Here is a 14833-nt window from a genome sequence, read left to right as displayed (position 1 = left end):
ATAAAATATCGGTCTCGAACTTTGAGAAATGCAAGAGCCGAAAGAAAACTACGTTTAAGTACAAAGCTTAATAATAATAGATGTAAAAAAATATATTTTAACGATCAATTCCAACGGCATCAGACGGTAACGTTGTACACGAAAATACGAACTCTCTAGAGCCTTGTCTAGTGGCCGCCAGGTTTCGTATTTTCGTGTACAACGTTACCGGCTGATGCCGTTGGAATTGATTGTTGAAATATATTTTTTTACATCTTTTATTATTAAGCTTTGTACTTAAACGTAGTTTTCTTTCGGCTCTTGCATTTCTCAAAGTTTGAGACCGATATTTTATGTATAAAAAAAGTTGGAACGTTCAAAAAATGTTGAGGTTCAGAAAAAAGATGAAATAATTTTCAGTGAAGTTCCTACCAAAATGCAGTATCTAAACGTACTTTATTGTAATCTAATACATTTCCCAAAGATTCAGCTCGATATTTTATTTACAAAAAAAGTTCTGAGGTTCAAAAAAACATTCAGTGAACCGAAAAACTGTGGTCGGTAATATAGGTATTTAGCTGTGTCACATGCCCTTAAATTTAAAAAGGGCATTTTGTTTCAGAATTGTTGGGATACTCACGGAGGCAAGCGCCGTTTCCAGGCTAGGACATAGGGTCCAGTTTTGTAGACGGGATTGTCGGGAGTTCCTGAAGTACTAATAACCGGAGCTATTTCTATCTTGGTATCCCAGGTACCCTGGACCACCCATTTCACTTCTTTGGTGTTAGAATTCATGACGACTCCCTTAACTTTTCGCTGGCTGTCCCTTGAGAAGTATGAATAGGGCGTGTACTTCAGATGGCACTTGATACCATCTGAGTGATTAATGATATCCATATCTCCACTTTGGTCTACCCACAATTTTCCTACTATAATATTGTGCACTGTCGTCGTCACTTTTCTCCAGGTGTAGTGCTGCTGATTATTGCTGAACTCCAGGTGAGCCGTCCCGAGAGGTATGACCTGTCAATTATTTACATTTTTATAAATTATTACAATTTATTTATTTTTTCCATTACTATTCACAGACTTCACGGCCGAAAATACTTTTAAAACAGGGGGAAAAGGGCGATTTTTCACTAAAAATGGTGAAAAAATTAATTTTAATAAAATTTGGGGTGGCCAATGTTTTTTAAAATTTTCGTCTCATCGTTTTCTTCTAGTTCTCACGGTAAATATTCGTGATTTCTCCAGTTTTATAAAAAAATTAATTCTCTTTGCTAAACCCAGTGTTTTTTTCACATATATTATCAATTGCGGAAGTCGATAAATATCAGCAAACCTTTTTGCAAAAAATCGATCGCAATTCAAATCATAAAATAAGTAGACTTAGTACATTGTTGTGTCTAATAAAGGCAAATTTTACACATTAACAGTAAATTCACGCGAAAGAATTACACGTTCATGCCTCTGGATTTCTATTTACTAAAATGAAAATATAAAAATTTAAAAATCAAGTATCAAAACAAGTTTTTAATATAAGGTTTTAAATATTTTTGTAACAATAATTAATAATCTCGAATTACAAGCGTCTGAAATTAAAGAAGGAGTTGAATTGTATGATTTTTAATTCGAAAAATGGATAGTTTAAGATTCAAATTCTGGAAATTGGTTCATTTAAAATTTAGAGGAATTTAAAGTGTATTTTTTACAATTAAAAGCGTTCAAAATTAAATAATTAAATATTGAAAACGTTTGAATTTGAATAATTTGCAATTCGAAATTATTAAAATTTGACAATTTAACTAAACTGAATCTTTTAAAGTCAAAGCTTCTGAAATTCTAGACTTTAAATTGTCATTACATAATAATATTATAATTTAACATTAAATCTGATTAAATTTTTTTTTCTAAAATGAAAAAAAAACAATTAATTGAATTATTTTTTAAAGAGCTTTTAAAATAAATAGTAATTGTAAAAGGAAACGTTAAAAATGAACAAAATTCGACTCAAACTCTATAAAATGTCAATTATTAGAAATAGGTAAATTTAAATCACTTAAAACTGGATTATTTTTACATTGCTAATTATGCTTTCCAAAATTCAACCAATTCAATTTTAAGTGCAAAACTAACCTAAAAAGAAAGAATGAGTTCGTAAACCAGCTATTTTGGATGAAAATTCAAAAAGTGAGCGCATTTTCAAAATTTTTGAAACCACATTTTTTCAAGATTTAAAAATTCGATCTACGGTTATTCATAGTACTCAGATAACACAAATAATTTATCCTCATGACTTTTTTCTATAAAAAGAAAATTATCACAGTTGAAGCATTTTCAAAATCCAAAAAAACAAACTAAAATGAACATTTTGAACCAAACAACGAATGATATGAAAAAAAGTCAAGAGAAGAAAAACGTTGATTTTTGAAAGCCCTACAAGATTATCATAATAATCGGTAAAATATAATAATATAGATGTTCTTTTTATATGAATTTTAGTCAAATTTATTTCTTCTTTTTGAGCCTTTCAAAATGCTTAAAAAGTTTCCAAATTTGATTTCAAAATTTTTAACAACCTAAATTTTGTGTAAAATTTTATGGGATCTTTTTAAATTTGTTATAATTTTATTAATTCTTTTGAAATTTTTAAACAATTTTTTATATCATTCGAGTTTTCTCTAAAACTTTTAATAAATACTGAAAAATTAAAATAATGCGTGAAAATCTTCCGGATTATTTTCTGACAATTTTCGAAATCTTTTAATTTTTTTAAAATATACCCTTAAAATGAATTGACAAAAAATAGAATAATTTTTGATTTTCCAATTTTAAAATAAATATCTGTAAACTATAAAATAAAAAATTCTAACTTTCATAAATTGTACAGATCGAAGGTTCAATAAAAATTCACGCTATAATTTGCAATGCTCTAATTTGAAGAATGAATCAACTAATTACATTTTTTTAAATTATATAATTTTAAGCAATTTCAGTGAAAACCATTAAAACTTGATAGATTACAAGTTTTTTAATTAACACTTTTAAAGTAGAAGTTAAATTATTTTTATTTTAAATGGAAAAGAATTAATAATTGTTCAATTGTTATTTATACATCAAAATTTGTATTGAAATCTTGTTCAATATATAAAAAAAAATTTTAATTAGAAAAATCGTTGATATTTTTTACAAGAATCTTAAGTATATTTTGTTATTATCTGAAGATCTTAAAAAATCATTTTAAACCATCAAAATCTTGTATTAAGATTTTCAAAAATATATATTTTGTTAACAAATTTTTGGAATCATTCCAAATTTTATATTATTTTTAATCTCTTGAAAACTTCGAAATATCTTTTAACCTAATCGAATCATTCTACGATAACATTTGCTTATTTTTTTATACTTTCAAATTTGTTTTTATTTTAAACTCTTTTTAAGTATGTTGTAAAAAATGAGTTTTAAAACAAAAATATAATTGAAAATTTCATCAGAAATCTTAAGAAAATGTTTTCATTATCTTCAAACTTTAAAAATCTTCCAAGCCTTAAACAATCCTGAAAAATAAAAAATATTCCCTTAAAAGTTTCAAAATTTTGGAAATCTTCCGAAATCTTTTCAACTTTTGAATTATTTTTGAACTTCTTTCAAAACTTCTGAATATCGTTTAAAATGATTCGCCTTTTTCCCACCATTTTTAACAAAACCTGCAAAAAATTGTTAAATGCCCGAAAATCTTCCAAATTATTTTGTCTTTATAATTTTGGAAATCTGTTTAAATCTTTTTAAAAATACTTTTAGGACTAATGACAGGGTTTATACAAAATATTCCAATTTTCTACTCGGCAATAAGAATTTAAAATAAAAATGTAAAATTTTAGTTCAAGAAAATAGTTTAATTTTTCATCAACTAGTTGAGTATAAATATTTATGTGAAGTGTACAACCAAGAAAAATAATGTTCTACCAAGTGCAAATATAAATAATATAGTTGAGTTTTAAGTTTAAAAATAAATTTAAAAAAAAAACGACTTTTCAACTAAAAATATTTAAATTTGCAACCAAATCAATTTTTAACTACAAAATTGAATTTTTATCATAGAATATTAAGTTGTAATCAAGACACAAAGAATTTTTGACAAACTAGTTACTTTTTTCACGGAACAAAATCATTTTTAATTAAGAAAATTAATTTTCAACCAAGATTTTCTACCAAAAAAGACGAATACATTATTTGTAAAAATAAATAAATTTAAAAATAACAAAATAGTCGAATTTTCCACCTAAAAGGATTAATTTGAATCGAATAGAAGTCTACGAAACTAGATGATTTTTTAAATTAAACAGACAAATTAAAAAGAAAATAGTTCAATTTTTATTTTTTAAAATTCACTTTGACTTTTTAACATCAAATTCTAAGTTTAAGAAAGAAGTAAATCTATAAAGTACTTGAATTTACCACATGAAGAGATAAAAAAATTTCATTTTTATCAAAGATTGTTTGTAATCTTCTAATTTGAGTGTAATAAACACCATGGGCTAAAGTGGAACCAAAAGGTACAAAAGCTTAATTTTATTGTGGGGAATTCGGAAAATGAAATGAAAAATGAAATTAAAACAAGCAAGCGAGGGATGCAATGGTGGGGGTAACCGAAAAAGGTCAAAATGCGAGTTGGGCATCGCCGATAAACGTCAATAGATTTTATGGCATTCTATTCTTGGACCCATAATAAAAGGTTTATCCTTTGAACCCAAGATCTGACGATTTCTGAAAAATTTTCTCATAAATTCGGACTTTTTCGGACGACTTCTGTCGAGAAACGTAACGAAAGTGTCCGCAAGAACGGTCAGAAGTCCTGATTTTTGTTTTAGTAGGATAGGGGAAAAAAGTGTTAAATCTGTAGTAATATTTTAAAAATTCCAAAATTACCTGAAGGTACTTTCCGCGGAATTTGGAAGCCATGGTGAATTCTTGCCAACAGCGCCATTTACGCCCTTCACAAAATTGTGCCACCATTGGGGGATGATGAGACACTTGCTCAGAAATCGATCGCCAGCCCAGATCGTCGGTTCGATCACATTCATACGTTTCTCCAAGCAAGGGGTTAAACGGTTTACCCGTTCTGTTTGCAGTTGTGGAGTAACTCGAGACTGTGAAAGCGGCAATATACGCCATTTGTTCATAATTATCTGTACATTCTGCCGCCCTGTTAGAGTGGAAATAAATTGGAAATTAATCAAACATTTAATTCAATATCAAGAATTAATAAGACGAGATATTTTTTAAATTAATAAATCCAGTGATGTAAACACCATTTTCACGAAAATGGTTACAGTTCTGGGCCATCCATAAATTATGTTGCCAATCCCCCCCAAAGTAACGCGGCCCTTGGCTAAAGATGGATTTTAGGTTTATAAATTCTTTAAAATAAAATTAGGACAGATAACATATTAAATTCAATACATTTTATATTCCTAAGATTTCAAGACGAAATATACTGCATTTTTAACAAAATAGCTTAATTTTCTACCAAAATAGTTGAATTTTCGATCAAAAAAGATTTTTTACACAAAGGGATCAATTTTCAACACAAAAGTACAAATTAAAAAAAAATTCAACAAAACAGTTGCATTGATAACCAAATATATAAACTTTCCAATAAAAGAAACGAGTTTTCTAAAAAAAAAATAGTTAAAGATTAAAATAAATAGTAAAATTATCAAGCCAAAAAGTTTAATTTTTTCGAAAAAAGTTTAATTTTTAACAAAAAAGTTACTTTTGGGCCACGAAAGATATATTTTAAATAATTTAAATCAAGGAAGATGACTTTTCTACCACAAGATGGATTTTCAATATAAAAACATGAATTTATAAAAAGATAGCATTAGATTTTTTATAAAACCGTAAAATTTCAAATTTCTAACCAAATAGATGAATTTTCAGCATGTAAAGATGCATTTTCAATGTAACAAAAAGAAAAAACACGGTTTTTCAACAAAGTAATTGTAAAGCCAAAAACACGAATAATCTACCAACAAGTTGAGGCTTGAACCCAAAATATGATTTTTCAACCAAATAGTTTAAATTTCTACCAGATTGGTTGATTTGTTGAGCAAAAAAGATTATTTTCTATAAAACAGTATAATTTGTAACACAAAAGTTCATTTAAAAGCAAATAGTCGAATTTTCAACTCTAATTTTTATAATCAGAAAAGATGAATTCTCAAAGAATTTCTATTCATACCCCCCCCCCCCTGCCAATCTGTTACTCACCTTAATTTTTGTCCGCCCCCCTCCCTAACAACTGCTAACGTAGTTTATGGAAAGTACCGCCAGGGAAAGATATAATATCTTTTCTCTAGGCCTTTAGTTCTTAAGTTCACGAGAATTTACATTTAGGTTATATAACCGAGAATATGACAAAATTTATGAGCATTTAAAAGAATTTATGAATTTTAACAATATTTTTATTGTTCAGGTTATATCAGCGGTTGAATAAAAATTATTTTGTAATTCAGACATATTTAGGAATTTAAAATATGGAAAGTAGTAGCTCATTAATTATTTAACACTGTTAGACTGAAACTCTAAGCTCAAACATCAATGACCTCACTATTTAATAAATACCACGAATTAGAAAAGAAGAACCCACTCCCGGAAAAATTAGATGCGTGACATTTTCAAAATTCTCTGATTTTTCTTAGACTAATATTTGATTTCAAATCGTTAATATTCAAATACCAGCATTTCAATCTTATATTTTTACCACAGAATATTTTATAAGCGGAATAAAACAGTGTTTCATATACAAATTTAAAACTTTCAAATGTATTAATTTATTTCAAACAAAAAAAAAAAAAAGAAAGTTTTTTCTACTTTAAAAGAGAACTCTTTAACAAAATACTGGAATTTTCAACAAAATTATTGAATTTTTAACATAATAGTTGAATATTCAACCTAAAAAGACAGATTGACAACGAAAAAGTGTCATAGTTTATAATTTGATCAAAAAAGAATCAAATTTATACAACAAAAGAAAAGAATTTTAAAACCAAAAAGGCGAATTTCCAACAAATAAAGATTTTTCACTCAAAAAATAAATAAAAGTTTATCTAAATTATTAAACCTTCAAACCAGAAGACCAAATTATCTTTACAAAAATGCAATTTCCAAATAAAAAATATGGCTGTTCAACAAATAATTAATTTTCCACGAAACTGATGTATTTTTACGAAAAAGGAAATTTGAAACTAAAAAAGAAATTTGTTACAAAAAAAAAAACGCGAAATTTTAACTAAAATTCTAAAAGAATTCTAAAAAAGAAAAAGAAGTATTTTCCACTAAACAGTTAAATTTTAAACCAGACTTTAATAAATACAATTTCACGATGTCGTTCCACTTTGAACCAAGTAGTTGAATTTTAAATTAAAAAAGATTAATTTATAACAAGATAATTAAACTTTTAATCAACAAGATAACTTTTCAACTTAAAATATAAATCTTTAACAAAAAAAGTAATATCTTAACAAAGCGATTCAACCAAATGTTATAAACAAATTAGTTGAATTATCAAGCAAAGAATAACGATTTTTAACTAAAAAGTTGCATTTTCATACAAAAAATGAAATTTCTTCTATAGCAGATGAAGCTTTAATTCAAACAGATAAATTTTCAAACGAATAGTTGAATTTTCTGTTGAAAAAGATTTAAGTCAAATTTTCACGATAAAACTATGAATTTTTGAACAAAAAATAATTTTCTAACAAAAAAATTCAATTTTCAATCCAAAAAGACGAATTTTTAACTAAAAAGGATGACTTTTTAACAAAATTGTTGAATTCTCTAGCAAATAGTTGCATTTTTATAAAAAAAATATGAAACTTATCTTAAAGCCAAAGAATTTTATATTACAAAAAAAGTTGAATTTTCATGCAAAAAAAAATCCAGTTAACTCAGTAACATCAAGAATTGAATTTTTGTAACAAAAAAATAAGTTTCTACGAAAAAAATTAAATTCTCAATCAAAAAAGGCGAATTTTTTCAACCAACAAGGATGCATTTTTAACAAAATAGTTAAATTCTCTACCAAATAGTTACATTTTTATCCAAAAAAGAATAATTTTGTATTAAAACAGATGTATTTGTAATAAAAAACAAATTTGTTTATGAGCCATAGTTTATATTTTAATATAAAAAGAATGAAATTTATACAACAAAAGAAAAGAGTTTTTAAACCAAAAAGACGAATTTCCAACAAAAAAAGATTTTTCACTCAAAAAATAAATAAAAGTTTATCTAAATTATTGAACCTCAAACCAGAAGACAAATTTTCTTTACAAAAATTCAATTTTCAAATAAAAATATTACTGTTTAACAAAAAATTAATTTGTCACGAAACTGATGTATTTTTACATAAAAAAGGGAATTAAGAACTAAAAAATTATTTTGTATAACAAAAAAACGCTATTTTTTTACTAAAAGATATCAATCTTAAAAAAATGAATAATTTACATTTTCTGTTTAAAAAATGAATTCTAAACAACAAAAAAGGAGTATTTTACACTAAACAGTTAATTTTTTAACCAGACATAAGCCTTCAATAAAAAAATTCACAATGTAGTTTAACTTTGACCCAAGTAGTTGAATTTTCAATTAAAAAATATTAATTTTCAACAAGATAATTAAACTTTTAACCAACGAGATAAATGTTCAACTTAAAATATAAATCTTTAACAAAAAAAGTTCTTTCTGGACAAAGCGATTCAACCAAATGTTTTAGACAAATTAGTTAAATCAAAAAGATAATTTTTCAAAAAAATAGTTGAATTTTCGGCTGAGAAAAATTTAAGTTATTTTTCACGATCAAACTATGAATTTTTTAATAAGAAATAATTTTCTAACAAAAAAATTGAATTTTCAATCCAAAAAGACAAATTTTTAAGCAAAAAGGATGATTTTTTAACAAAACTGTTGAATTCTCTACCAAATAGTTGCATTTTTTTCCAAAATGGATCAATTTTCTACTAAAACAGATAAATTTGTAATAAAAAAACAATTTTTTTTATACGTGGAAATTCATTCAGAAAATATTTCACTTCATTTTTCAACACCAAAATATAAATTTTAAACGAAAAGTAAATTTTCTACGAAAAAATGCAATTTTCTATTAATTAAAATAAATTCTGAGATTCTTATAAATTCTTAGAGAATTTATTTCTCGGATATATTCTCGGTAATATTCTCATTCTCGTTACCATTCTCAAAGTAATATAACCGGCTCAGAACTCTAGCCAGGGCACTTTTTCTCTTAGGTATACACACCACTGAATAAATATCGAGAAATTACGAAATTTGTACATACCTATCGAGAATATCAGCATACTCGTAGTCTTCCGTTAATCTTTGGAGCATACTAAGAGGCTCCGAGAAATTAACTGGCATTGGTATCTTGGACAATTCTTTCCCAATGCAGTTCTTCATTATACTCCATAAATTAAGCGGATAATTTGGTTTTTCTGGCACCCTAGTCCTACGTTTTCTTTTCGGCATTGTGGTTACCCCGGTGCTGCTATTTCCATTATTCGCCTGCCAGGCCGTCTGGAAATGCGTCAATAGAGTACATACTTCAATCCAGGACAATTATAATTTGCCTGACTAACATTCAATGAAAAGGCAAATTTAACCTTCACTCTAAGGCTTCTGTCTTTAATGCAACTTACTTTTTCGTAAAACCCGTTAACCTCTAGATCTCTTATTGGCGTTAATTGTATCAGAAGAATCATTGCATAAATCCTCTCATCTCACAAATATAGACAACTGGGTGTAATTTTATTTGTAAGCAACTAAATTTTTGAAATTGAAAGCTGCTCAAACGTCTATTTCAAGGCAGAAAAATCTCTAGCATTGCATTTATGATCATTATTATACCATACTAATTTCTTCATTGTATAAATTTAAAGAAGAATTAAACATTTTAGATCTCCAGGGTAAAATATATCATGTAAATTATTGTAAAACTGTTTTCAGACTTCACCGCCCACAATTCTCTTAAAACAGTTTCAATAAAATAGGAAAATAAATTTGTTGAAATAACATCAATGTAGGTTCCATATTCCTAAGATTTTAAGGCAATATTCTACAAAATGAAGCTATTTTTGTGAATTTTTTCTGAGATTGTTAATAATAATATCGATGTAGGGTTTATTAGGCTCTTGAAATACATTAAAAAATTTGTTTTCATTTATTTTATGCACTTTTTGTACATAAAAACGTCAGTCAAAATCAACTAAAAAAATCTGTAGTTCCGCGCTGTTGTAAAAATCTCGAGAATGGACGGACTAAAATGAATAAATTAAATAGTTTTAGATTCAGTATGACTCCAGCAACCGGCTAAACTAGGATTTCTGATATATATGCAAAAATAACGAAATAGCGGCAAAAAAAAACAAAAAAAGTGGGTTTATTTTCTCAGTATTTTTTTACGAACAAAAAAAATATATACTTAAAATTAAAATTTTTTAATACTTCTAGTTCAGCCGGTTGCTGGAGTCATACTGAATCTAAAACTGTTTAATTTTGTCGTCTTAGTCGCCCATTCTCGAGATTTTTACAACAGTGCGAAACTACAGATTTTTTAGGAGTTGACTTTGACTGTCGTTTTTATGTATAAAAAGTGCATAAAATAAATGAAAAATTTTTTTCAAACTTATGTCAAGAATGTACCTATTAAGCCTAATAAATCCTACATCGATATCATTATTAACAATCTAAGAAAAAATTTACAAAAATAGCTTTATTTTTAAGCGCTTCAAAGTAGAATACTGCTTTAAGTGGAAATATTTTTCATTTTCAACTAAATAGTGGAATTTTTAAACCCAAAAAGATGAATTTTCAACAAAAAAATTAATTTTTAACCAAAAAAGATGAATGTCCAAACAAATTAATTTTCAACTAAAAATTTGCATTTACAACCAAATAGTTGAACTTTTAAGCAAAACAGAATAATTTGTAACACAAAAATGGATGTTCTAACTAAATAGTTGAATATTCAAACAAATAGTTGTATTTCCAAACCAAAAAGATCACTCATTCAGTAGTGTGTTGAATCTTTAAACACAAAAAGTAATACAATTTTTAACCAAAAAAAGAATAGTTTTCTTCCAAAAGATGAGTTTTCAATCCAAAAGCATAAATTGTTTAGTAAAAAAAAAAGAATGTTTAAAAAAGCAATTGAATTTTCCACAGACAATTTTTTCTAAAGAAAAAAGTTAAATTTTAAAGAAAAAAATTAAATTTTCAAAGACATAGTCGAATTTTTAACCAAAAGAGATGAATTATTGACCAATGATATCATGGTAGACTGAAAAATTAAAATAAATTGCCTTTCAACCACGACAGGTGAAATTTTAATAAAAGAAAAAGCGACTTTTCTCCCAAAAAATGAATTTTCAGTCCAAAACCAGAAATTCTCTATTCACAAAAATGAATGTTCATTAAAACCGTTTAATTTTTGACAAAAAAAAAAGATGACAACAACAAAAAACGGATCTTGAAACAAAAAAAGAGACTTTTCTATCCACAGATAAATCAAATGAAAAAGATGAATTCAAACGGAAAGGACAGATTTTATACAAAAAAAGATTAATTTTCAACAAAGCAGTTGAATTTTCGATAAAAAGTTATTACTTTTTAACACAATAGTTCAATTTTTAACTAAATAATTAATATTCAACCAAATACGAGACGTTTTAATCAAAAAAAGAGTCATTTTGATCCAAAAATATAATAGTAAACTTTTCAAAACTAATAAGAATTAACCTTATACCAAAAAATACCACTTTTATACCAAAGGATGAATTTTAAATTCAAAAGGACCAATTTTCTATAAAAAAAAGTAAACTTTTCCATTAAGCAGAACTAACTTTTAAGCGGAAGTTTTCTTGAAAACAAGGAAAAAAGATGAATTCTTTAAAAAATGGGAAGAAGAGGGAAATGGAGGAAAGAGTGTGAAGTCTGTGATTTATTAAACCGCAGTGAAAAATTCTGCGCATGAAGCAACTGATGTTATTCAAGAATATAAATAGTGAAGTTGACCTACTTCAATCTGTGCTCAATTTGTTAAAATTATACTTCTAAGTCTCAGAAATGACCGGAAGCAGGTAAAGATATTTGAAGAATTATAACTTTACAGGGTGGAATTTTTAATCAAAGAAAAAAAATTCCCGGTCATTTCCCGGTTTGCAAACATTTTTCTCGAGCAATGAAATTAAAAAATTCAAACTCTAAAAAGCTAAAAATGTTTCCATTTAAAGTAATAAAAACTGAACTGCAAATTAAACCACTCAAAGGGGAACTCTTGAATTTTGAACATTTAAAATTCAAGTTTAAACGTCTTTTAATTCAAAAATGTTATATTCAATAGTTCAATAATTTACAAGTATTAAATGGTACCTACTAACACTTTTCAACTGAAATTTTTTTAATTAAATGCAGTTAAACTGACAAATGAAAAATTTAAACTTTTATCAATTGTAGCGTTTAAAGATTCAGATTCAGTTCCAAAAATATAAATCCACGTTAGAATTTTCAATGCTCTAAATTGAAGAATCAATCAATGAATTAGATAATTATCAAAATTATATCATTCTAAGCAATTTTAAACTGGAACCATTAAAAAATAAACGATTAGATTTTGTTATAATATCTTAAATTGCAAGATAATGTATTCTTATTTTGAATAGTTTAAAAATCTTTAAAATGTTTCAAAATTTTATTTCAAAAACTTAAATAATTTATTATTAATCATTCAAATTTTTCCTAAATTTTCTTTTTTAAATCCTGCCAAATAAAAAAAAATCCTAAAAATCTACCACATTAATTTTTTACAATTTTGTAAACCTTTTTAAATTTTCTCTTAACAATTCATTTTTCAAAACAAAAAATCATTTTCAATTCTCCTTTCAGTTAATTAAAATCATTTCAAACATTTAATTCATTTTGAATCTTTGTAAAACTTCTAAATAGCTCTTCAACTTACTCTAATTTGTTCTAGGAATAATAGGCGTTCAATTGTTTTTTATACATCAAAATTCATTTTCATTTTCAATTTGTTAAACTAATAAGACATTTCAATTGAAACACTTTAATTTTTAACGTGAAAATCTGGAAATTCTTTAATTTTGAACTGATTCCGAATTTCTCGTGAAATCAACTACTATTCAATTTTTAATTCTTAAAGTACAGTTGAGTTTTGAAGATCATTAATTAATTTACATTCACAGTGGAACTAAAAATGTTTTTTTATACAAAATCTTCCATTTCAAGCGCTTCTATTTTTTGAATGTTTAATTCTTTAAAACTGTATATTAAAATTCTTTAAATTAAAATGTACGCTTAAAAGTTAAAACGTAAAATTTATAAAGTGAAGTATTTTCGAATTACGCATTCTAAATGGAATATCATAATTGAAAAGCTTCGCAATTTAACTAATTCTTTGAAAAAAACGATGTAATAAAACTTGGACAGTTTTTTTTTCTACAAATTTGTACAATTCCTGGTGTTTTCCCGGTTTTCGGTCTCGCGTACACCCTGAATTAATTATATAAATTTAGTTTACCTACGTAATTACTATGTTAAATATCTATAACAGGAAGTTTTCTTTCTCAGAGATAAAAGAAACTTCAATATTTTTTACGAGCCATGGACACAAGCTTTAAATTCCTACACATATAGGGTGAAAAAAAACATTGATTCTGGAACGAAATATTTATTAAAAAATTAAAAAAAAAATTTGAAAAATTCCCGGTTTTCCCGATAAGTGTCCACCCTTTACTCCAAACAAAATTAAACTTAACTATTAGGAACATAAAATAAATATTTTTCAAGGAAAATTAAAAAATGGTGAAAACCTTACCTTATCCAGTTCTGTGCTGTGGACACGTGAATTTGGCAGTGAGGAGGAGTCGGTCACGATGAGAAAGGAGTCGGTTCTTGAAGGATCAGCACCGGCCGTTGGATCACCTTCTGAACTAGAGCCATCGTCGCTTCCTTGAGAATCGGCTCGATCTCGCTCCCGCGAGACTGAATTTCGCGTCGTGTCAGGAATTGTTAATGTAAAGGTGTCAGCTTCTTGTGCATCGTAGAACACCGCGTTATCTTCTTCGTCTTCCGATGGCGATGTGTTCACCAATGTATCTGCAAACAATTACAATAAAAAATTCAAGTCAATGGTTTTACATAAGAAGGAAACCAGTTTCGTTTCTACAGATAAGATAAATGCGGTGTTAGAGATACAGGGTGTCCAGCGATTATTAAAAACGTAATTTTCTCCAGGTTAAGAAGCCAAGCCTTTTCAGATGTCCTTTTTTCAAATCAAATAATGAAGTAATTGTTTGTTATAGATGTAAAGAATGAGCCATTTCATTTTTTATTGGCTAAGAAATTTTGAATAAAGCAGAACCATAAACAAACAAATTCTCAATTTTTTGTGAACATAAATCGTCTTTGAAATCCTTGAAATCATTGTAAAATCTTGAAATTTCTGTGAAATCTTTTTAAATTTTGATGAAATCTTTTCTTAATCTTTGTTTATGAAATCATTTTGTTGATTTGAAATATATTGAAATCTTCTCTGTGTTAAAACCTTTAAAATTAGTTTAACATCTTTGAAATTTTTTTAGAATCTTTTGTATTCGTTTAAAATAATAGAAATATTTAAATTATTCAAAATCTTCCAAATATTTTGAAATCTGGTGTACTTGTATCCTTTTTAAAATTTTTGTATACTTTTGGAATCATTATCGGGGTGGCCGTTTTAATCGACGAAATAAATTCCAGGTCATTTCCCGGTTCGCAA

General features: G+C 26.5%; 1 protein-coding gene across 4 annotated transcripts in view; it reads right to left on the bottom strand.

Moving 5' to 3' along the window:
• LOC117168699 (oxysterol-binding protein 1) overlaps positions 1–14833 on the bottom strand; it is a 56779-nt gene that overhangs the window by 9257 nt on the left and 32689 nt on the right. For all 4 annotated transcript variants that reach the window (XM_033354385.1, XM_033354386.1, XM_033354387.1 and 1 more), the window contains 4 exons: positions 13892–14172; positions 9341–9576; positions 4909–5185; positions 620–1002 (listed from right to left, as the gene is read on the bottom strand). In XM_033354385.1, coding sequence (XP_033210276.1) covers positions 620–1002; positions 4909–5185; positions 9341–9576; positions 13892–14172 — 1177 coding nt within the window. The remainder of the gene's footprint in view (positions 1–619; positions 1003–4908; positions 5186–9340; positions 9577–13891; positions 14173–14833) is intronic.

Source organism: Belonocnema kinseyi, chromosome 3 (assembly GCF_010883055.1).
Source record: "Belonocnema kinseyi isolate 2016_QV_RU_SX_M_011 chromosome 3, B_treatae_v1, whole genome shotgun sequence".
Taxonomy (NCBI): domain Eukaryota; kingdom Metazoa; phylum Arthropoda; class Insecta; order Hymenoptera; family Cynipidae; genus Belonocnema; species Belonocnema kinseyi.
The sequence above is the reverse complement of the archived record's forward strand: the minus strand, read 5'-3'. Positions and strand labels throughout refer to the sequence as shown.